At 51.0% G+C, this 21,766-nt stretch overlaps 11 protein-coding genes across 11 annotated transcripts; 6 read left to right on the top strand and 5 right to left on the bottom strand.

Moving 5' to 3' along the window:
- Positions 1-158: 158 nt before the first annotated feature.
- BGZ61DRAFT_356317 (uncharacterized protein) lies at positions 159-1,622 on the top strand (the record flags this gene model as incomplete). Its single annotated transcript, XM_046240785.1, has 2 exons — positions 159-581; positions 792-1,622. Coding segments are annotated over 2 exons (1,254 nt in total), but the record flags the coding sequence as incomplete, so codon positions are not given.
- A 2,694-nt stretch (positions 1,623-4,316) lies between these two features.
- Positions 4,317-4,712, top strand: BGZ61DRAFT_308002 (ankyrin repeat-containing domain protein; the record flags this gene model as incomplete). Its single annotated transcript, XM_046238764.1, has 1 exon — positions 4,317-4,712. A coding segment is annotated over one exon (396 nt), but the record flags the coding sequence as incomplete, so codon positions are not given.
- Positions 4,713-5,349: 637 nt separating this feature from the next.
- Positions 5,350-6,148, bottom strand: BGZ61DRAFT_519273 (uncharacterized protein). The gene is made up of 2 exons (XM_046252392.1): positions 5,991-6,148; positions 5,350-5,933 (listed from the first exon to the last, which is right to left on the bottom strand). Exon 2 carries the CDS (start codon positions 5,930-5,932, stop codon positions 5,597-5,599), a length of 336 nt encoding a protein of 111 aa, XP_046102167.1. The 5' UTR covers position 5,933; positions 5,991-6,148; the 3' UTR covers positions 5,350-5,596.
- Positions 6,149-8,527: 2,379 nt separating this feature from the next.
- Positions 8,528-9,949, bottom strand: BGZ61DRAFT_454807 (zinc transporter protein). Its single transcript, XM_046246279.1, has one exon. It carries the CDS (start codon positions 9,856-9,858, stop codon positions 8,722-8,724), a length of 1,137 nt encoding a protein of 378 aa, XP_046102166.1. The 5' UTR covers positions 9,859-9,949; the 3' UTR covers positions 8,528-8,721.
- Positions 9,950-10,678: 729 nt separating this feature from the next.
- On the bottom strand, positions 10,679-11,324 carry BGZ61DRAFT_454806 (uncharacterized protein). Its single transcript, XM_046246278.1, has one exon. It carries the CDS (start codon positions 11,138-11,140, stop codon positions 10,949-10,951), a length of 192 nt encoding a protein of 63 aa, XP_046102165.1. The 5' UTR covers positions 11,141-11,324; the 3' UTR covers positions 10,679-10,948.
- Positions 11,325-12,143: 819 nt separating this feature from the next.
- Positions 12,144-12,918, top strand: BGZ61DRAFT_54885 (uncharacterized protein). Its single transcript, XM_046255412.1, has one exon. The coding sequence runs from the start codon at positions 12,402-12,404 to the stop codon at positions 12,852-12,854; it is 453 nt and encodes a 150-aa protein (XP_046102164.1). The 5' UTR covers positions 12,144-12,401; the 3' UTR covers positions 12,855-12,918.
- A 1,275-nt stretch (positions 12,919-14,193) lies between these two features.
- On the top strand, positions 14,194-15,696 carry BGZ61DRAFT_495260 (putative low affinity iron transporter; the record flags this gene model as incomplete). The annotated part of the gene is made up of 2 exons (XM_046250852.1): positions 14,194-14,293; positions 14,345-15,696. 2 exons carry the CDS (start codon positions 14,194-14,196, stop codon positions 15,694-15,696), a joined length of 1,452 nt encoding a protein of 483 aa, XP_046102163.1.
- Positions 15,697-16,721: 1,025 nt separating this feature from the next.
- On the top strand, positions 16,722-18,506 carry BGZ61DRAFT_393485 (acetyl-CoA synthetase-like protein). The gene is made up of 3 exons (XM_046242873.1): positions 16,722-16,983; positions 17,045-17,470; positions 17,521-18,506. Exons 1-3 carry the CDS (start codon positions 16,757-16,759, stop codon positions 18,500-18,502), a joined length of 1,635 nt encoding a protein of 544 aa, XP_046102162.1. The 5' UTR covers positions 16,722-16,756; the 3' UTR covers positions 18,503-18,506.
- A 246-nt stretch (positions 18,507-18,752) lies between these two features.
- Positions 18,753-19,605, bottom strand: BGZ61DRAFT_534160 (fungal-specific transcription factor domain-containing protein; the record flags this gene model as incomplete). Its single annotated transcript, XM_046254111.1, has 2 exons — positions 18,753-18,952; positions 19,011-19,605. The coding sequence occupies 2 exons, from the start codon at positions 19,603-19,605 to the stop codon at positions 18,753-18,755; spliced, it is 795 nt and encodes a 264-aa protein (XP_046102161.1).
- Positions 19,606-19,975: 370 nt separating this feature from the next.
- On the bottom strand, positions 19,976-20,410 carry BGZ61DRAFT_534159 (uncharacterized protein; the record flags this gene model as incomplete). The annotated part of the gene is made up of 1 exon (XM_046254110.1): positions 19,976-20,410. One exon carries the CDS (start codon positions 20,408-20,410, stop codon positions 19,976-19,978), a length of 435 nt encoding a protein of 144 aa, XP_046102160.1.
- Positions 20,411-21,208: 798 nt separating this feature from the next.
- BGZ61DRAFT_454798 (uncharacterized protein) lies at positions 21,209-21,518 on the top strand. The gene has a single exon (XM_046246277.1). The coding sequence runs from the start codon at positions 21,264-21,266 to the stop codon at positions 21,474-21,476; it is 213 nt and encodes a 70-aa protein (XP_046102159.1). The 5' UTR covers positions 21,209-21,263; the 3' UTR covers positions 21,477-21,518.
- Positions 21,519-21,766: the final 248 nt, after the last annotated feature.

Raw genomic sequence — 21,766 nt, 5'->3', positions numbered from 1 at the left:
AGGAGGGCAGGAAGTCAGGCACCGATAATCTCTGCCAGGTTCGCAGGACGTTAGGAACATCGGATCTCTCTTCCCAAGGGACTCGTTACGTCGCCCCCCGATCGAGAGAGGAGAGTATACTTGACCTGACAGATAGTGGCCCTCGAACCGCTGTCACTATGTATTCCTTGTTGCATTTGAGTTGCGTGGGCCCTCTCGCTCTCCTGAGCCTGGTCACCATCGCCTCAGCCAGTGGCTTGGACGACTTCTCCAACGACCTTGCGACCGACGTCGGCCCGCTCCTGGCACTCTTCGGTGAGAAGATCACCATACAATATTTCAGTGAAAGCACATCCTTCCTCGACTACTTCATCTTCGCCATGGCGCCCATAGGCATTGTTACTGCCATGACTTCCGCCATCCGAGTCTGCGGCGACCCGTCTTTACGGGCATTCATTGGTAGAGCTCAGGAGGGCGACGGCACCACTGAGGCTGAGCTGTGTACGTCGACTAGCCGGGATGTCTGCGAGCTCTTTCACGGAGGTGGTATTACACGCGTATTCGGAAAGCCAAAGATCTCGGAGATTGTGCACATTTACGGGGTTGATGAGGCTTCCAAGATGGAAAACAAGCATCATTTAATGGGAACGTATCTCTTTCGAGATTATCTACGGCGACAGGAAAAGAATCCCACGGCTGCGTGGACGCCCAAGGAAACCCAGACATGGATCCCCACAACCATTGCGAAATGGTTGTTCCGGCGTCGTCGTCCCAAATGCCCGGATATCGAGCATGCAGGCAAGAGCAAGAAGGCGGGAAGACGGGAAACGGCACCAGAGAACACCCCCTTGGGAACAGGCACTCCAGAGTCACCAGAGCCGCCTCAGCCATCCGATATATCGCACCCAGGTAAGACTTCGGAGTCCCCGTCAGAGATCCTGGCCCAGAACCCCAACATCTCGATCAACATCGGAATCATGAAGCTCCCTCGGTGGCTCTTTCGTATCGTCGCCCTTCTGGGTCTTGTTCTCCAAAGTGGCGTAATTGCCATGGCCGCTGTGATGTCGTGGAAGTTTCAGTGGACGAAGGATGGAGCCCCTGAAAGCCTCGTGGACGTCCCAGCTGCAGTTTCTAAAAATCGGTCACCAACGTCATTTATCATAGGTACCGTGTGCCTGTGCTGTGGTATGTTCGGGTGTGCTGCTTTGATCGGCGAGAGTACCAAAGAGCGGCGGTATCAGAGAAGAAAGAGAGAGACAGAATCAAAATCGTCGCAACTCTTCTGGGTCCAGCCGGGAAATCAAGTTATCGGAGACGAGACCTTTGATGCCTTCGCCTACGTCGAAGACGCAGACAAGAAGCCTCTGTTGGAGTATACGACATCGAGCAAACGGAATGTGGATCACTTCCACCCATTCACTTGGGCTGCGGTTATCCTAGCGCTCGGCGGATATATCGCACAGTTCATTGGACTGAGAGGCATGAATGCCTCGGTTTCGATCGCTCAGCTTGGGGTCACTCTGTTTATGAGCCTTCTGCGATCGTGTCTCCGCATTCGGCGTCTCAAGCGAACGGATAATCGGTTAGGTAGAATGCCCGACATTGTTCTTCAGCATGAACTTGACTGGCTCGTCTTCGAAGTCGCAGCGGACAATATGTCGAAGCAACGTACTTTGAAAGATGGGAATTCTGAGATCGATCTGACTGAGGGCAAGATATGCGGCTGGATTGTGATTGGACAACCTGACACTGGGATACACGAAATCGTGGAGAAAGGCCCGCAGCAAGATATGCAGGGGAGCATGAAGGGTAACCAGTCGGAGATACTCTTGAGGTACAGGACGAGATTAGCGGACCTGACAGGCCACTCACCGTCCACTTCCTTAAAGTCACAGAGCTGCCAAGTGTGGAGTATTGACCAGGTGCATGTTCGAGCCATGGCCCAAAAGTTAGCCACCGCGTTGTCCCGCACTGCTGAGGCACTGTTTGGAGCCGGAGATGGCCAAGACGCCGTGACGCTGGGGTTGCGCGTTGATGTGTGGAAGTGGCAGTTGGATCAGCAATCTGCCAGCCATACACAAGCCGGCGGCCAAACCAATGATGAATTTCTTGAGCGGACATGGCACAAGGTTTCAGAGCCGGAAGTAATCGAGGTGGTTATTCAACCTCCCCAGGACTTGTCCCCGACCAGCTGGAGCGTCGATTCTGCAATGCTTGAGGGCATTCTGGGCCTATGGCTGTGGTCGCTAAAGACTGCCGACGACTTTCATGAGAAAGGTCACGAAGAGAGGACACTTCCACCTGCCGAGAATCCCCAGATGGCTCGAATTGTTTGGTCTCCGGGGGAGGGTGAAGAGAGCCAGAACGCGGACGACTTCGGTGCCATAGAGGACGAGCTAGGCCTTTGGCTAGGCCAAGACCGTGTGAAGCTGCAGCGAGGCAAATTTAAGTATCAGCTGTCGTCGAAGGTGCCATATCCTTCCGGCCTGTGGGCGTCCTCAAGCCAGAAAAGCGAGTCTACAGACCCCCGTCTGTTGGCGCAAACCCAGACTCTAAAAACCGAGACGCTTCAAGGCCATTACACGCGGTTCTTTGGATGGCAATCTGTCCCACTCTCTATCAAGAAAGAGAAAGGGAGGGACGGTGGAGATGTGATTCATGTCCTCTATACGAATTCAACAAACAACCTTCTCACGGAATGCTGTCAGGACCTCTACTCTGCGCTTTTAGTTTCATTAGCGAAGAAGATCGACTGTAATTTCGATGGTGCCACCGTTTCGGGGACGGCCAGCCAGATCCGTCTTGAAGACCCAAAGATATCGGCCATGATCACGGCATTCACAGAGAACAGCTTGGGATCCCGCTCCGACGCCGTTCTATGTATTATTCCCGGTCTTCGGAAGCATATAAAACTTAGAAATAATGACTCCTTGCAGTCATCCCTCACGCGAGTCCTTGGGGATGGCGATGGAGAGAACGGCAACGCCGAGGTTCTGCTGAACTGGATTCATTCCCACTCTAAGGAGTCTGAAAGAGAAAGCAGTTCGATCACGAACCAACAGGTATTCGCGAGTAATCTCATCACCGTCTGCGAGTCCTATCGAATGATGTTTGCAGGGAACCAGCCCATGGAGGTCAGGCACTCTGGATATCGCAAACTGCAGCGTATAATAAAAAAATACCGTCCGAAGGCAGACCACGGTGGTGGCGAAGTCGGCAAGATATTGGAACGATATGGCGTTGTTGCTAGGCAAACGGCGATTGGTCACGAGGACACCCTTTTGGAGGAACTGCCCTACGAACAGCTTTCAGAAGTCCCGGAACCTGCAAACCTTGATCTGGTGATTGGGAACAAGAAACGAACCGAAACGCTGTATCTGCTCAGTAAGGTGTCCTCGGAACTCCTTAGGACAGAGCTCGAAGCTGCCTTGCCCCTGGCCTCGCGGAATGGATGGGATGAAATCACGAAGGCACTCTTGCGTCTTGGTGCCTTAGTGGATGGCCAGGACGAGGAGGGCAGAACAGCTCTTTCATATTACTGTGAGAGACCAGGATCTGTGTCGATGGTAAAAACACTCCTAGATAGTGGTGCACATCCTGACTTACCGGACCCGCACAAGTGCAGTCCACTCGGTTGGGCAGCTCGAATCGGAGACCGCGAAATTGTCAAAGCCCTCCGAGACACCGGGAAGGTCCTCCTGGACTCGGTGGATAACCAGGGTCGATCTCCCCTGTGTCATGCGGCACAGAACAACCAACGGGAAGTCGTGAGGATGCTCCGTGATTCTGGCCTAGTCGAGCTGGATCTCACCGACACTAGCGGACGGACACCGTTCTCCTACGCTGCTGAGAAAGGGTATGTGGCTATCGTCGGAGATCTAATGAATTACCCGAGAGTCGGTGTAGACACTAGAGATGTAGACGGTCGCACACCATGTTCATGGGCAGCAGGGAACGGTCAAGTGCAAGTGGTGGAGATCTTAAGCGCTATGCATACCGTCGTTGACGTCAACTCCAAAGACAGCCAGAAGAAGACGCCCCTGCGGTGGGCTGCCGAAAACGGTCATGTCGATGTAGTAAAGAAGCTCTACGAGAATAAGAGGGTGGATTCGAACGCAAGGGACATTTATGGGCAATCAGCCTTGGCTCGAGCTGCGCAGGTTGGCTCGGAGAGCATCGTCGAGGCACTGCTCTGTCCTGACTCCGGCGTAGACATATTGATTGCCGATGACATGGGACGTACGGCTCTCTGGTGGGCTCTCCGTGGTGGCCATCTCACGACTGCCGAAATACTACTCCGTCACACTACATTCGATGCAGGTCTTCGCGATGATACTGGGCGCACACCGCTCTGGTGGGCAGCGCACGACGGACACGAGCCTATCGCTGGCTTTCTCCTCAACAAGGGAGCCGACCCGGCAGCCCGCGACTTGGTCGGCCAGACGCCTCTTTGGTGCGCAGTGCGCAACGGTCACACAGATATCGTGCGGCTCCTGCTTGAAACGGGGCGCGCCGAGCCTGACGCAAGGGGTAGCGTGGGATGGACACCGTTGATGTGGGCTGCACGGCGTGGCGATCTTGAGGTCGTAAAGATGCTACTCGAGACTGGGAAGGTGAACGTAGCGGTGCGGGACGACGCAGGCAGATCTGCACTCTCCTGGGCCTTAGGGGCAGGGCACTCTCACGTCGTTGAGGCGTTGTATGTTGCGAGCGGACGGATAGAGAAGGAGAGTTGGGTAGAGGAAGTTGACTTTGAAGGGCGAGTATATAAATACGTATGGTAGAGCGTCATTGTTGAAATCGCTGTTCTGAGTACTGTTTCAAATTCTGTATCATGTGCTTGCACGAGTGTGATGAGGGACTTGATCTATTGATCGTGAACTTAATTACAGTCTTTTGCTTCTTCTAGCCCCCAAGCACATAACCTCCTCCGCAAAATCCCTCCATGGGTTCCCTTGGGTTCTTGTGGTCATCGATTGTGAGTCACTATATCGGTCTGGGGGGTAATACGGAAAGACATCTTCGGTTGGTTGAGTGGTTGGTTGAGATGTGTGTAAGGATGGAAGGATGGAAGGATGACTGGGATGGAAGAGGCGAGGCCTGCAGCGCTTTTATGTCCATCGGGATTTTGCCTTGTCCAAGATCTAGCCTTTCTAGCAGATCTAGTATTTTTAAATATTCAGCTATTACTGCAGCTTATTAAGGTGTTGGAAAAGGTAATTAGTTAGACTAGAAATCTTAGTCTATTTGAGTAAAATGTTGAACTTTGAATGGACTGGGTACCTATATGTTCTGTATTGTTGATACTATTGTTGGTGTTTTTTTTTACTGTTGAGCTTCTAGTATCTCCTCTGGGTATGTGTACTAGGGCACCCTAACCTCTTAATATTTATACTAAAGCTGCCTCCAACATCTATATCAAATAGCCACACCAGTTGCAACTAGCTAGTCCATAAAATCGGTGACTGAGGTAAACCGACCAATTCCAATAGCCAGAGCTATACCCGTAACGATTATCCCGACACAATCCATTCCTTGCACCATTCTTCAGCTTTGCTTCATAAGAGACAACCCCTGCCTCCCCACCAGGCTTCTTTCACGACACTGGCGATCTGCCTCAGAGCTTATCGTAGCATTGGCCCTGCTGGTAGTATCCGCATCGAACCGAGTAAGGAACGCTGGCACTCCCCTGCGTAATAGTGCGGTCGTAGTCCCGAGTCGAGCTCCGAGCGCCGCGGCAGACGGTGCATTTGTTGGTCTCACTGCCTCTATTTTTGATGCCGACTTCGTTGTTGGCGACGTTTCCACCAATGTCCTCGCACATAGAGACGGCTTTGAGATCCCGCCACACGTCCAAGTTGCTTGTACCAGACCACTTGTAGAAGACGGCGCAGTCCTTGGCGACAGCTAGAAGGGGGCCGGCGGCGAAGATGGCGAGGACTGAAAAGCGCATGCTATAAGCGTGTTAGCTAAGGTTTGTTGGCTTTGGGGAGTTGACAGTAGGTATTTACATGACGAATCTGTCAACCCGATGAATTAAGTAGACTGAGGGAACCAAGATGGACTGGTTGAACCAAGTTGGAGGTATAATGTAGAAGCCTTTATAGTAGCAAGAGGAAGTGCAAAATGATGAAGCGAACCAGCTGGGCTCCCAGAAGGTGGAGATGCCAATACGTGGATACGAGGATGCGAGTATTCCATGGCACTAACAGCTTAAGAGGGCGAAGAGAGTTCACACCAGCTTCTTAAATCCCCGCTTGTCATCTCAAACAGCGGGAACACACGGATTCTAATTTCGCATACTCCGTAGAAGCCGCGCAATCCGGTGGAGTGGATGACGTCGGTTTTGAGAAACGCAATCATATTCGTACTAGCTGCCTCTTGTCAGCAGGCGATATGTCGGTGTGTTGCTTGAAGTCTAAATTAAATGAGTGTCATTTTTCAAGGAGCGAGATGCAAGATTCTAACGTTGAGATCCCAGGGCAGAAATGGATTTGGGATGAAACACTGCGCATTTACTCTAGTTACTGGCCGACGGCACCGGTGTATTCAGATTTGAGCATACGAAGAAGCGTCCTCGCAGCAGGAAAAAGAGCATTATCAAGGAGTGGCTTACCGTAAAGCAGGACCCGTGGGAGCCGCGTTGTAATTACAGTGTCGAATCGCAAGTTGTTGTACGTAATTCACCAAGCCCTGGGCAAGGAACTGGCCACAATTCCGTACGCTTCGCCGGGGTGGTTCCTTGACAGACCTCATGACCAGCAGACGAAGCAAAAGGCCGGCTTCTTCTTAAACCCTGTCAATACATGAACATGTCGATAGGTGCAATTGGTCCTCAACGCGGTACCCATCTTCCTGCCACTTTGCCCTAACGTCTTGGCCGCCCATGTAACGCTCGAGTCCCAACCCTGTCGCCAACTCCTGGCAACTTTGAAAAAGTCCGCGGCAGTCCACATGGGGAAGAGATCGACGGTCTCGTTGGCAACGACGAGAAGATGGAGAAACTACATGAACTCCATCGCCGCTAGAATGCTTCCCTGTCGTGACAGGCCAAGTGATATCACGGCGTGCTAGAGTGCTAAAGTGGTCTAAATGAACTGTGAACGTGTACGCAAAAATTCCGCGAGATTGCCCAGTGCCATTGAACTTGCCAGCCTTGTGAGAATAAATGAGATCCAACGCCAGCAGTGCGAATGAGAATCTCAGTTGGTGCATCCAAATGCACAGAGGGACCTTTGTTGCTATCATTTATGAGGGGAGACCCTTCAAGTGCCGGTTTACTAAACCTCCCAGTACTGTACAACCAGCCATTTCCCAGAATCTGGGTCTATGGGTAATACGGCAAGACTATTCCCGCTGTCAGGGTCCAATTCTCCCTTGATCTTCTTGACCTGAGGGCTGCTATTGGCTCGCGTTATCTAATGCGCCACCGGACATGTCCGAAAACTCGTCAACTAAACTTTGACTAACGGTCCGGTTCAATCTCTGCTTCCTCATCCCTGCTTATGCTTAGAGCTCCCTGGCCTTCGTCACGGGAAGAACCTCTCATTCGCAATCGCAATCGTTGTAGAAGGGAATGCATCGAATCGTTGCCTGGAAAACGCACTCACGCTGCTCGACACCGACTTCTTCTTCTCTTCCCTATGGACGGTGCGCAATTGGCCTCCTGGTTACAGCATAAAAGTAGGGATCACAACCCGAGCTTCCATTTCATTTACTCCAGGTCCCTACTGCCAGCTCTATTGAACTGTGTATCCATGTTGATCTTGGGGGTCCAGTAAGTTGCCGACCAAGATGTGAACTCGTGGCCCAATCCGGAGAAACGCTCACAACGTTGGTATCGCTGCACCTGCCGGTAGAAAGAAGCGAAGAAGAAACAAACAACACTATACCCTTTGGAGCCCTTTTACGTCATCCGCATGTATGTATGAGAACGCATTAGGTTCCTCGGCAATTTATGCTGAATAATCGTTGAGAGGGGTAGGGTCAGCTTTCGGTGGTGTTATATAAAAGCTCCGTCCTACCCGGGACTACAGCCCGCATATAAATTGCCAGGCCTACCATGGAGATTTGGTTCTAAATTATTTAAGATTCCACTGCATGTTCATCTTCTATTCGTAAACCAAAACCAAAAAATAAACTCGCATTTATTCCCTCTGAAATGGAATCACTCAAGGATCAACAGCCACAGTCTGCAACCCAAGAACTGGACCAGAAACCACAGAGAGGATCTGAGGAGTCGTCATTGTTGAAATTCAACCCAAACAGTCATCCAAATTCAGACGGCATTTCTTCGAGAGGTACCTCAGTTCCAAAAGGAGTACCGGTCTGGGCATTTTGGCCTCCTCTATCTGCTTATTAGGTTAGTGCAATCATGATTTGAGATCATGAGGGTGTATTTTCATGTTTCTAGAGCGACCTCTTTCCCGCAATGACTACCTTCTGCTGCCGCCTAATGAAGTCAGTACATGCCGTTAGCCTTGACCAAGGATTAGTTAATTGAGATACTATAGCGTCACTGAGCACACGCCTGGGATGATTATGTAGTGTCGGGTCCTTTAAAGGTTTTCTTTGGTAGGGCAGATCGTGGAAAAGAGGAAGCATCTTAGAGATGATGGAAGCCACTCGAGAACAAGCCGGCGGATTTGATAAAAATATTATCTGTCTCCAAGCCACAATTTAATCCCGCGCTTCCAGCCAGATACTTTAAGTACTTGTAACTCCACAATCTCGTAACACGTTTCATGCCCACTTGCCAACCAAGGCCATAATTCCAGCGCCAAGAAACAAGCAAACAATCATGAAGGAAAGACGAGTTTTGTCATTTGTTCGTTCGGGGTTGAAGAGGAAATCTCGCGCAAGCATCTCGACGAAACCGGTGTAGATGAGAATGCCGGCCGAGATTGAGTCAAACAGCCCGTTGACAAGATTGGCCGTGTAGGATGAGTTGTCATACGTGGTCCGCAGCCCCAGACCGATGGCAATGGCAATAGGAGTCGTCAGACCATATGCGGCACATAGCAGCCAAGGCATGCTGGAGAGACGACTCGGAAATGGGATTGCGCTAAGCCTTGCTCCGATACCGAGACCTTCGAAAGACTGATGAAATACCAAGACAGGGAACAAGGAGTCGAAATCGGAGCGGCCGGCTACTCCCAGGTTCAATCCAATGAAGACGCTGTGAAAGAGGACTCCGAATTCTAAGATGAGAAAGGCCGCAATCTGCGTCATAAAGGCGAGTTCCGTTTCCGGGGAGTCACCTGAAAGATTCTTCAACTCCGTCATGTCGCCATATGCTTTCTGGCTCGTTGATGAGGCGCGCCCCTGTTCGAGAGAGTCGTCCACATCTCCGGAATGTAGTTGTTGGTGTGTGTTCCTCCCCTCTGTGCTGGTGATGGTGTCCTCAACGTCAACCACATTATGAGGCAAGCCATAGCGCATTTGAACGTAGTATTCTGCCATGAAATCCAGCAAGAAGGTGATCATGGCCGCGGAAAGAGCAATAGCTGGTGGCCATGAGTATCCGGCCCAGCCACCAGTCATGCCGACGCACGAGGCTGGACCGATTTCCGAGTACGCAGGGTCAAGCAGATGGACAAAGGCAGTGGCGATGATTACGCCTGAGCCAAAATATCGAGCGAAAAGATAGACGTAAAGAGGGATTTTGAGGCGGGGCACGCGGGTCGCCAGCACCGGGAAGAATGTCACGGCGGTTGAGATGGCGCCGATGACGAAGATGGACCCTATTCGTATGCCTAGATCGCCATCGTATTGGTTTCCAGCTTCGGCCAAATAACAGGTAATTCGAGTTTGTAGAGATCCATCCCCCAAAGCGTCGGTGAGGTTGACGCGCGTAGGGTCAAACGCAGAGTCAGCCATGACTGAAGCTTTCTCGACGTATGTTTAGATGGAAGCGAGTAGCTGGTGCTTCGTAGCTGTGGTAAACCTCGGGTGTAATGAAGAACGAGTGAGAAATTCGGTTAGTATGAGAATGAGGCAGACTTGCCATGCTGTAATTTATATCAGCAAATTTCTCAGGCCAAAATAAAGAACATGCCGATACTGCCGTCCAGGACGGAGACAGTACGGGTTTGTTTTCGACTCAAGCTGAAGAGTTTGCCGATTAAGCCGTTTGACTGGCTTGCTTATACGCCCACATTTAGCAAATGTGTACCTTGATGGCCGTTGGCGCCGCCTATCAGGCAAGCTAATAATCGTATCGTTGCCGGTTAGCCGAGAGGTGAAGACGATTCTTCTGCCTTGCCTTACGACTGTCAGATTCTGATTTTAGAAAAGAAGATAGATAAAACGAAGAAACGAAAGAGATCTGAATGCCATTTCTATATGAGAATTTGAGAAACGGACCTCGAAACTTTGCGCCATTTCATCCGTATTCAGCGAGTCTAGGCGTGATGAAGATGGAGAGAGAGAGACAAAGTGATCCGCAGCCGTTTCCCAGCCACCAAGGTTCACTGGCTCTTAATTCTATCATGTGATAGACGACAACCCCACGACTAATCGAGAGACCATTTCCATCGCGAATTATTAACCTTAAAGGGCTAGAATGGGCCGTAAGAAAGCGTACTGCCTTTGTCACAGTCCTTGAGTGGAGATGGGGTCCTACTGAGTACCTTAACTAAACTTTCAATTTTCGATATTCAACTACCCAATTTATTAGAATTAAGCATTCAATGCACTTCGGGTAGCGACTGGCGTCTGGAGACTGGCGGTTGGGTAATTGTGTCGTTTATATTATGACCCAACCTACCTATTTTTAACTCAAACAGATGCTCTATACCATTCCGTAATCTATCTTCAAAACATCGGTCCCAATTAAGTTTGTCAAGGCTTCACTTGCCTAGGCTGCTCCTTTAGCTGGGAGATAGGATGATTTTAGGTTTTACTAACTCAAGATCATTTGTCACCCTCTTTGGCATTGAGATGCCATTCGGATCTCTCATCATCAGACTCAGGTTCCAGTTCTCTTTCTCCTTATGAGAAGCGCGAGCGACTCAAGTTGCTTACCTTTAGATCTAGAAGAGTTGTGGCTCTCGTCATAGATCTCGTCGTAGATTTCGTTGTTGTCGCCGCCGTTGGCTTCGTCCTCCTTCTGTTCAGCATCGTCGGAATGATGTTTCCTTTTAGAAGGAGGGATAGCCATCTCTCGCCTGGAGGTTGAGCATATGAGCAGTCCGCCGGAGCCGGCTGCGATTGCAGTAGCGAAGGAGCTCCTAGTTTGGGCTTCCGAGGTGCTGTCGCTGTTGCGGATGAGGATGTTCTGGCCCGGGGGATCGAGGCTTTGGGGGGCAGCGAGAACCTCGAGGCAATCTAAGATGTTGCCTATGTAGGTGGAGGGTATGCATGATCCGAAATTCCCATCATTGGTCCTTTATATGTCTGTCTTCCTTGCTCAACCAGAACAGGGTGTTTTGCTCCAAGATCATGTCCCAGGCGTTTAGCCTTACTGATCTCGGCTAGACAGTGGCTGGTGCCGGCTGCCCGGACGTTTCCTTCTTGTTCGATGAGGGTTTCGTGAAGCAACGCATCGCCAAACTCCACGAAACAGGACGTGCGTAGATAGAAACTCAATATTACCACGTGCCTTAGGAAGTTGATTGCCGAGCGGCTTGGTCAACAGCAACATACACGACCCCCGTGGTCAATACATGCATCACTAATCTTTCGTGTCCCTAGGTCTCTTGGTAGCCTTTCTCGTTAATGAGGCAACGAAAATGTCACCTTTGCTTTTAATGATGATCAGTTATCTCCTCTGATAATTTGATACGGAGATGGAGAGTTGCTTCAAATGCGGTTGAAAACTCACCCTCGTAGATTTTGTCGAACAACAATCACACTCTTCGCTTGGAACCAACCAACGCCGGTATCGAGCTACAAGCGGGTATAGCACAAGCCTAAGGGTTCCCATTCTGCGTACCCGTGTTTTTATTCTGACCTGTGCACCTTCTCCCATAGTCTACGACAGAACCCTCGGAGTCTCAGCGGTCTTCAATCAAGCTACAGACCCCCTCTATCTTATCCATCCGTACGAGGTCCACAGCTTCTTCGGTCCCTCTACCCACGATCTGCTCTCTCAAGGGTACAAAACTGTCAACCAGGTCATGTTCCCTCGTCGGTTCAAGAATATCTACAATCGCGAGCACCCTTTGATAAATTTACTCGTCAGCGATGTGCTTGTCAACAAGGGGATCACCTCACAGCGCTTCGTCGGGCCTCCCGGGCGTCTCCCAATCCATGCACCGAAGCGTGACAGACTGGCTAGAAAAAGCTAACACGTGGCAATAGAGCTAACCTCACACGGATCATAGACGGAATTGGATATAGTTACCCCAACACGACGCCACGAGATTTAAGGGACCTGCAGTCAAGGTGATTGTGAGCATTGGGCGATATGCGTTCAAAGTATGAGGACTAAGATGCGATCACCTTCTTGCAAACAAATTGCATCCGGAAACAACCATTCAGTTGAGAGTCTACTGCGTTTATTCTCTCATAAGGCTCCCAGAGACCCGATTGAAGAAGTTGACAACCATTGCCTTGTCCGAGAGTTCGCTGCGCGGGAAGGCGTCCTTCGACCAATCTGGCGGCCTTCCACAAAGATGCCGACAACAACCAGGTCGACCACTACGCCTGGAAATATTGGTAGAGAGGAAGTTGACAGAACCAATATGCTTAGCGATCTGCAAGCGACGGGCTGCTCGCGACCCTCTGTAGGGAACTGGCACAGCGAATCGGCTCTTGCGAGCGGAAGTTGCGAAATCCGGGGAGCTTATAAAGAGCTGAATAGGGCTAGGATCAAAGATGATTCCCGTTTCATGGATGAGAATAAGTCTGGCGGTCTCGGCCTCTTTGCGTAATTGACTTGGAAGATATAACCATTATGGTGCGGTGCCAAAACAACCAACACCAACGAACTCTTGTTGGGACGGTAAACCGCAGAGTCCACTGCAACTTTTTCGTATGCCCTCGTAAAGGAAATTCTTTTCACTTCAATTGGGCGGTCGGTCGGATGAGCCGAGATGAGCTCGGAGATGGCTGAAGCCGCCGCAGCCTGATGCAGCTTCTCGATCTGGTCCAAGGCGATGAAGAAGAACTAATCATCACGCAGTGGTCGTATCACCGACACTCTTATTCCGAGAGGCTTGTCGTCATTGGCTCGAAGCGGCATTCCGGCACACGGGTACGAAGATGGCGTCGAGGCACAGCCACGAAATATCTCGCCGTGATTTGTTGGATCCGGGGCCGAAATGAGTGACTTCATTGTGGGGCAACGGATCGTGTGCCGAGCGTTGGGGAGGCGTTGAACGACAATTACATGTTTCATCGAGGGAAGAGTTCTGTCGTCTCGGGCTCTCAGCTAGCTACCCAGGTTCGCTAATAACATTCACATTTTCGTCTTTTTCGATGATATATTCAAGATAGTAATTACCTAGATGTCCAATTGTATTCACCGAGCACACCCCAGGGTCCAGAGGTGTATCTGCTCGGGCTTACACGAGAATACGGAGAAAGCACATTCACGTATTATAGAACTTACAACGCAGATTACGGGCTACTGACGCCAACGGAAGAAACGGCAAAGATGAGACCTAGAGTTGCTGAGGCATAAAAAATGAAAATTTGTCTACCTTCATCGCTCGATCCTCTTAAAGGTTCTAGACTCAGTCCAGGTGAATATTTAACAACCCGCGCGCCCGTCCACCTTGATTCTAGTGTTTTTTTATTCTCATCTCATTAGTTCTTGAGCATTTGTTGGAAAAAGCCCTTTGAAAACTCTACTGTCACTTGGCCTCTGAATCCGTCGTCGAAGCCATTGTCGCATCGGCACACAGCTCCCATCCACATCTGAATGAAAATGGGAAAAGCCCCAACCGCGCACACTGGCAGTATCCAAGCTTGGTACTTGACTTATCACCCCAGCACTCTACCTCTTCTCAAGTCGATGAAACCCATTCAGCCACCTTTGGATACCTATGGTTGCCCTGCCATAGATCACGAGTCGGGCGTCTGGGCTTGTCTTTCGCGGCAAAGACCTTGAAATTCCCTCCGTCAATCTCATCGAGCCTCGACTGATTTGCCGACCCTTTTTTTTTTTGGAAAAAGAAATTTTACCAAGAGTAAGTTGTGCCTTGGGAGTCGCGGAGATTTGATTCTGATATTGTCTGTCAAGTTGATTAAATTGAGATAACGGGAACAATGGCCCGCGTTTGGGATGCCATTCGAGTCCCTGGGGCGAAGGGAGAGATCGCTGAAGCTGCGCCCACGCAGAACGTATCTGTTACTATGAATCCTCCAGGTGAGAAACCGGAGAATATGTGCGCAGTCAGACCCGGGGATTCGCTTCCAGACAATATCACTGGCTTCGTCCCCAACACGAAAGCCAGGCTTCTCGACCGCTGGCTTGATGTCGTTGTCCGCTTTGCCGGCTCCGAGCCCGTATTCCTATCCCTTATGTCTGGGCTCCTCATTTGGGCATTCCTAGGCATCCGGTTCGGCCACTCTGTGCAATGGGCGGTCGTTATCTCGAATGTCCAGGCTATTGTCAGCTACATCTTCGACTCCTTCTTGATGCGTCAGCAACTGAACGACTATGATCGAGACATTCGAGCGGCAGCCATGCTCAGATCCCGAATCCACAGCCAGAAGCGTATGCTGCGCGAGATTGTCGCAAGCAACCGCTATAGACTGCTTACAGAGAATGAACTGAACCAGCTGAGCCAGACTATGGGTGACGCCAAACTCCCCACTGAGAACTGGCTAGGACGCGTCTCGACATTCCTCTCTGCCGTCCTAGGACACATCGTCACAGTTGGGCTTTTCTGGGTTTGCATCTTTGTCTGGATTGGTTTCGGCCACTCTCTGGGATGGAGCGACCAGTGGCAGCTGTATATCAACTCCGCTACATCGGCCTTGATGCTTCTGATCTTCGCCTTTCTTGCAAATATCCAAGAGCGACACGGCGCGCACATTGAAAAATGCCTGGACATCCTCTTTGAAATGGACTCTGCCGTCGAGTCTCAGCTTCGGACTATTACCGGGGACATTACACCAAACCCTGTTGTTACAGTTCCCGCACCCAACGTCGGCAGGCTCCAGAGGGCTATTTTCTATTACGCAGATGTGGTGGGTACTCTTGTGGGAATTGCCATTCTGATCACGGTGATGGCTGCCTGGCTAGCCGTCGGCCCTGTCATGTCCTTCAACTCAAACTGGTGGCTCCTGATCGGCACTTATGCTGGGTTGATTGGGATGAATGACGGATTCATACTGGATAACGTCCAGTCGAAACTCAATTCGTACGTGGAAGAGGCATTCAAGCAGGTGTATTACGATGACATGGGCCTCTTTGAAGATATTCATACTCAGGAACAAGCCGAAAAACAAGCGCAGAAGACAACAATCAGCCAACGTCTATCTGCCAGGATGAGTCGCATTTGCTCGCACCCAGCCACCATCGTTATCGGATTTTTGTCTATTGTCGGCCTACTCATTGGAGCTACGGCCATGAAATGGACAATGACTGGCCAGCTCCTCTGCAACGTCCCTCCGAGCATTATTGAGTCCTTCTTCATGATGGTTCTCATCACGAGCCACAACATGTCCGATGACAAGCGACGAGCTGATCTGCAAGCCATGTATCTGCACCGGCTTCAGTTGCTGTGCTGGGTAAAGGAAGTGAAGATTCTGGAGGTAGAGTAGAGAGTGGGGGAGAGAACACCAGCGCCATTGTGGTAGGTCTTTTGACTTCACTTAGCAGAGGTGCAGGTCGGGTTCGGGGTGCGAGGCGTGTCGGCAGGATGGCCACTGATATTGGCAATTGTAGACGGTGAAGAGAGCGCATAGCTTGAACTTATCACCATCGAACCGCTATTTTCGAGTCTACAGCGTGGCGCCAGTGTGATTCCAGCTTCCCTCACTCCATCTTCATTCAGGTCATTACAATAGAGAATCTTCAACGAGCTTATTTACTGCCGTGATCTCAACATCTCGGTCAACAGTTATAGGGAACAAGGATTATACAATTTAATTAGCTGCATGCTTGCAAATATCTACAAACAACTGCATTAATGCCTAAGTCCTAACAGAAATTCTAAGGTCTTACGACGAGCATCACTCACTACTAATCTAACGTCTGTCTGCTCCCTCAAGGTGACCAGGTTTTCATCACTCACTACGAATTGGAAATAAGGTACAAGGCAGTAGAACCTAAAACGAGTCCCTTGCGGGGTAATATGCATAGATACGCCGATTTAGTCGTTGTAATGCTTGTGGTCTGTTGCTCTGCAGACACATTTACGAGGGGGCCTGGGGCCGCGCGGTCAGCTTCGGGGATCATCTTGTCTTCTTCCTGTGTCTGATATTGTACTACTAACGCAGTGACCTAGAACTGCCCTGACAGTAGCAGCTGCGTAACTCCGGCCCATCCGAGAGGTCGTGGTAAGTTTCACACGTTGCGGATATCAATTCTTGATTCGTCATTCTAGGCGAGGGCCGACAGCTTGAAACAACGGCAGTTCTGAGTTTCAACAAAAGAGATGTCGTCATGTAAACTATATTTCAATTGCCGGCGTCACGAACCTGCCGAAACTAGCTAGCCCCATGGCTGAGAAAACTGCCGTCGGCGAATTCAGCCATGGCAGTGCCAATAGCTGGGGCCTATGCCAACATATAAATTAACAGATCCTGCCTCAAATATCTGAAAGCTTCCTGCCGTCCATCCACCTTTCCAGCTCCCTGTATTTTTCTCATCTGCGGCACAATGTCGAAATACAAAACTCATCTTACCGCCCTTGAACATTCTGCTGAGGTCCGTCCGTTGTCTCCAGCGTTGAAAATACCTCATTGGTCTTCAGATGGAGAGAAGTTCCTAGGCTGGAAAGATGTCACCTTTGCACAGTTTTTGGGAGACGTGGAGCAATCTGCACGGTACTGGTCCCATCAGCTCTCGGGAAAAGGGATTGCAGAAAGATCTGTTGTAGGATTATGGTACGCAGAAGACCAAGACAGCGGACTTGAGCCTCAGATGGTGCCACTAATCATTTTCTAGGATAAAAGGAACGTCGTATTTAGACGTGTTGCATATCTGGGGTGTGTCGAGGGCTGGGTTTACACCTCAAGTCATATCTCTCCGCCTCACAAGTTCCAGTGTCGTGAGGGAGCTCCTCGCTCGGGCTGGAGCAAAGGCGCTCATTTTTGAGCCAGCCATGCCTCCAGCTCTCGGAGACGACGTGATCAGCTTTCCGGCCATCGACTTTCAGTCATTGAATCTGGATGATACGTCTCCGTTACCGGAGTTGCGGACACCCTCAAAGGGAGATGAGATCATAATGATTATGCATTCATCTGGTTCCACTTCTGGGCAACCTAAGCTGGTACCGTTAGAAGCTAGGTGGCTAGACTGGAATATCGAAAAGGCCAGGCACTTCACTATCCGCACACCCGAGTTCCAAGATCAGGATATCATGACATTCACGTGAGCAAGTCACATCTTTCAGATATACTCGATCTAACATGGTCCCGAAGCGGGAGTTTTGCCCATATTGCAGCAATGCTAGCCCTGATGAGCTTTGTGGACCGAGGTGGCTGTATAGTGATGCCTACCAAAATTCCCTACTCGTCCCAAGAGCTTCAGCAGATGGCGAAAACATGTGGCATCAACATACTCAACATGTTCGCCTCGTTCCTTGGCGACTTCATTCGAGAATCCCGCAAGGATCCGGCGTTGCTGGCTACCCTTCAAGCCTTCCGAGCCTGTTCTCATGGGGGGCTCCCGTTAGCGACTGAAGAGGAATCTTGGGCCCGGGAGAAAGGCATCAACTTGCTCACTCTATTTGCGAGCACGGAGGTGGGTTGTATCATGCAGTCGGCCACGGGCCCGGGCCTCGAGGGACGATTCTTGCAGCCATTTCCAGGGACATCGTTCCGCTTCGTCCCCATATCCGATTCATCAAGCACCGTCGTTGGCTCAGACAACCAGTTGGTGGAACTTGTGATACCGAAAGAAGCGCCCGATTGCCCACATCATACCCTTCGAGACAAAGAAAGCGGTGACTTCAAAACGGGCGACCTCTTTTCAGAGGTGGCACCAGGCCAATTTCTATTCAAAGGACGCAACGACGATTGGATCAAAATGAAAACATCACTTCGTTGCGACACGCGAGCCATTGAAGACAACGCATTGGAGCTGTGTGGTGAAGATCTCATCAGCGCTGCTGTTGTTGTAGGCAGTGGGCGCCCGTCACCCGCTCTCTTCGTCGAGGCGCGACAAGAGAGCATGCAGGAGTCGTTGAGAGATGCCTTAGCCTTGAAAAATGAAATCCTCCGCCGAATTACCCCGTTCCACGAGCGCAGGTACATTCATGAACGTATTGAGGATGCGCGGCTCATTATTCTCGTCCCCAAGTCAACCTTGCCACGAACCGGTAAAGGCACTATACAGAGAAAGATGATTGAACGGGATTACAGAGAAGTGTTGGACAGGATGTATTCGAACGTGTGCTTGTGAAAGCCAGTCTGGCTACCCAAGTGTGGCTCGGTAGCGGCAGAGGTTATATCAGTGCCGTGAATGTTGGTAAAGACATCAGACCTTGCTCCCTACTTTCGCATTTGACTGGTAGAATACATGCTTGAATTGTGTTTTTTGACTTTGTGCCGGCAACTTGCTCACCTTGAGGGAGCAGACAGAAGTTAGATTACGCGGAAGTGGAGGCGATTATCGCACAACTTTCGGAGCTCTTGTTTAACCTATTCAAATCCTAAAAGTACAGGAGACATAACAAGGGAAATGGAGCCCGCTGTGGGAAGTACGGTGGAAGCATGTGTCTTCGTGATTGCTTTTCATGTTCGGAAACTGCTGGATGGCAGATGGTACAGTTGCTATTGCGTTGGCTAAGACGAAATGTTTTAGGTTCCCGATAAACGTCAACAGGTATGCAATCTGCATATTCCGAGGACACTGCATTATGAAGATGTTAGCATCACACCGCTCAGAGAGCTTCCCAAGGGGTACGAACCTTTTCTACTCCATGATATCCATGGAGCACCAGGGACTTCGTCACGGATGGCCCAAACATGTTCCAGACATTGCAATATCCTGGATCCGCGGTTGAACCAAGTGTCCGGAAGATAGCTTACTTGCTTGCGGATGGTTTCTCGCGTCGAGGAGCCGACAGCCTCGCAGCCGGCAAAGTAGTAGGGGAAAATGACTGCCCTGGAGATGGGCGATTGTAGGTCTAGGTGAGAAAGTTCGGAGCACGCGGTTTGGACATGGCTGCGAATAAGCGCAGAGGTCCAGGGCATATCTCGCATTCGGGTATAGAAAATGATGACTGCAGCAGAATACACCGCTTCGTTGAGATGGAGGAGGTTGCCGTCATCTTGATGGCTGGCCGACAGAGCCGCGATATCAGCATCTCGGGCCTGAAGAAGCTCAATCTCCAAGGCGTCGATTTCGGCCTCGAGACCAGGGTAACGGCCTGGCGAGACGTCCTCGTTCTGTCGTGCTCGTATGAGCCTTGCCACCTTCAAAAGTGGTTTGACCAGACGTCTGGAAAACCCATAGCGGATGGATGATCCAGTTTCGGAAAGCTCCCGAGGTGCCGATATCATCTTCTTCCACCGTGCACTCCATCAATCGATGTATCGGCTCCTCTGAGAGTTTCGCATCTAGCTTGGGGGAACACAAAACGCATACTTCGCACCACCTTATCAGCATCATGGCGACGGACCGCTGGTCTCGGTCAAGCCGGGCTCGTGATGTGTTGGTTATCAGGCAGGCTGCAGCACTGCGGGCTAGAGGGAGCAAGTCGGTGTACTCTCCAGGGCTAGATACGCAGAGCAGTGTTATGCAAGTTACCGTGTGAAGAAAGTGCTGTGGACCTGGTGGCGTGTACGAGGGAGGATTCGAGAGAGCTCGTATAGCTCTTTGCTCGAACATCTTCTGCAAGTTGCTCAAGGTATTGTCTCCGGTCGAACTGGACTAGTGGAACGCGGACAGCGCCAAAGCCGCATAATACAACGGGGGGCTGCTTGTAGCCATCGCTGGCAGGCCAACTGCGTAGGGATCCTTGATATCTTGGTCCCGGAAAACAGTTTGAGGATCCCAGACGAGGAAGCCCTTCGCTGTATGTTGGACGAAATGATGCCAGAGGAATTGTATGTCGACTGGAGATTGGAGGTCCGGCATTGCGACCGAGAAGGTTCGCAACGTGGTAGCCGCAGACGGACTCGCCGAGTAGGGAAGGGGGGAGTAAGTATCAAATGGAGCCTCGAAGACGCCATATCCTCCGTTATTGCAGTCTGACAGGTATGGCATTGTCCCGCCTGATTCGACAGGCGTGGGACTCGGACAGACGAGGTCGCCGGTATCTGCTTGTTGTGATTCGGGGGAGTCTTCGGCATCTCCTTCCTGCATTTCGACAGGATCTTCGGCTTCGGGCTGCGGTTGGGCAGATTCATGATTGGAAGAGGGACTGGATGTTTCTCGTCGGGGCGGCTCGGGACATTGTTTGCGCAGTAATCCATTGCGTGTGAGCGATGGGCGCCAAGTGTTTCGAATACCAGGATGGACTGTGAGCAGATGAGTTATCCGACGCCTGGAGTGTCACTCACTAGATTAGGCGGCTGAGCCAGCCTCTTCGACGGCCCGGCTGCATTTGCCAGAGGGAACTTCACGGACTTGAAGGTCTGCAAGACACAGACATGGCCGCGTCTGCTACACCGAGAGCACTTTGGCTGGATCTGGTCGCACTGCGAGGCGTGAGCGAACCCCTCAATCAGCGACAATGGTATGTTTGGCCTAGGAGAAGCCGCCCTGGACTGTAGATGGTCTGGGGGAAGTCATGCGGTGGAGGAAACGACGGGAGGGCGCCAACCTTTTGTTTCGCCTGAGCACAGGCGCTACAGGCTCCTTCGGCGCGGCGCGGCGCAGGGTTTTCCATATTGAACTGGAATTGGCTGCTGTACACTGCGTTCGCGGCTGGAGTACTCAGAGACAGCGCGTCAAAGATATCACGAAGAGTGAGATCGGTGAGCTCAGCGCGGGGAGAATGACCATCTAGTTTCCCAGGTCCAAGCGGCGCTCCCTACACGACCCTAGTCTCTCCAGATAACGAAGTGCCAGAGCTTCACTTAGAGCTCATTGGCAATTACCGGGCCTGTGATAGCGCGCCGCCACCCAAACTCTCCACTCCATCCGATATGGAGAAGTAGGCTGATGTTTACTGTGTGCAGAGATCTATAGATAGTGAACCTACCTACGTATACACATGATAGAGGCCTGCCGCCCTGTCAAGTGTCGTGGGGTCAAGAGAGGCCGACGCCCAGGGTGGTCCGGATCAATGAACACTCCAGGTACGGAGTCGTCTTTCAGGACCTATTCAGCCCTCGGCTCCGCGGCCAGTGACCAATCCAGGGCAATCTCCGCAGAAGCATGCTCCCAGGATTCCCCAGAAAGGAGGTTGGGGAGAATAGGAGAGTAAAGGCTTCAAAAGTGAATTCCCACCACGTTGCCAGTGCCATAATATACTGGTGATCGAAGTACCGGGCGAGCGGAACGCAGACTGAGGCTTTCTACAACCAAGCAGACCACCAAAAATCCCGGCCTACATAAGCGATTGACCGAGTGTACAGTCATGGGTCAGTCAACTCCACTCTCGGTAGCTTCGGACTTTCCGATCGTCCACGGCTCCGGCATGACGATTCGTCGAATGCATGTCCCTTGACTCTGTCCCAAAAAGGAAAATGTCCCGTCAAAGTACCTGCGAGACGA

This window comes from Ilyonectria robusta (assembly GCF_021365365.1).
Source record: "Ilyonectria robusta strain PMI_751 chromosome Unknown BGZ61scaffold_14, whole genome shotgun sequence".
Taxonomy (NCBI): domain Eukaryota; kingdom Fungi; phylum Ascomycota; class Sordariomycetes; order Hypocreales; family Nectriaceae; genus Ilyonectria; species Ilyonectria robusta.
Note: the sequence above shows the minus strand (reverse complement) of the source record. Positions and strands in the feature narration are given on the sequence as shown.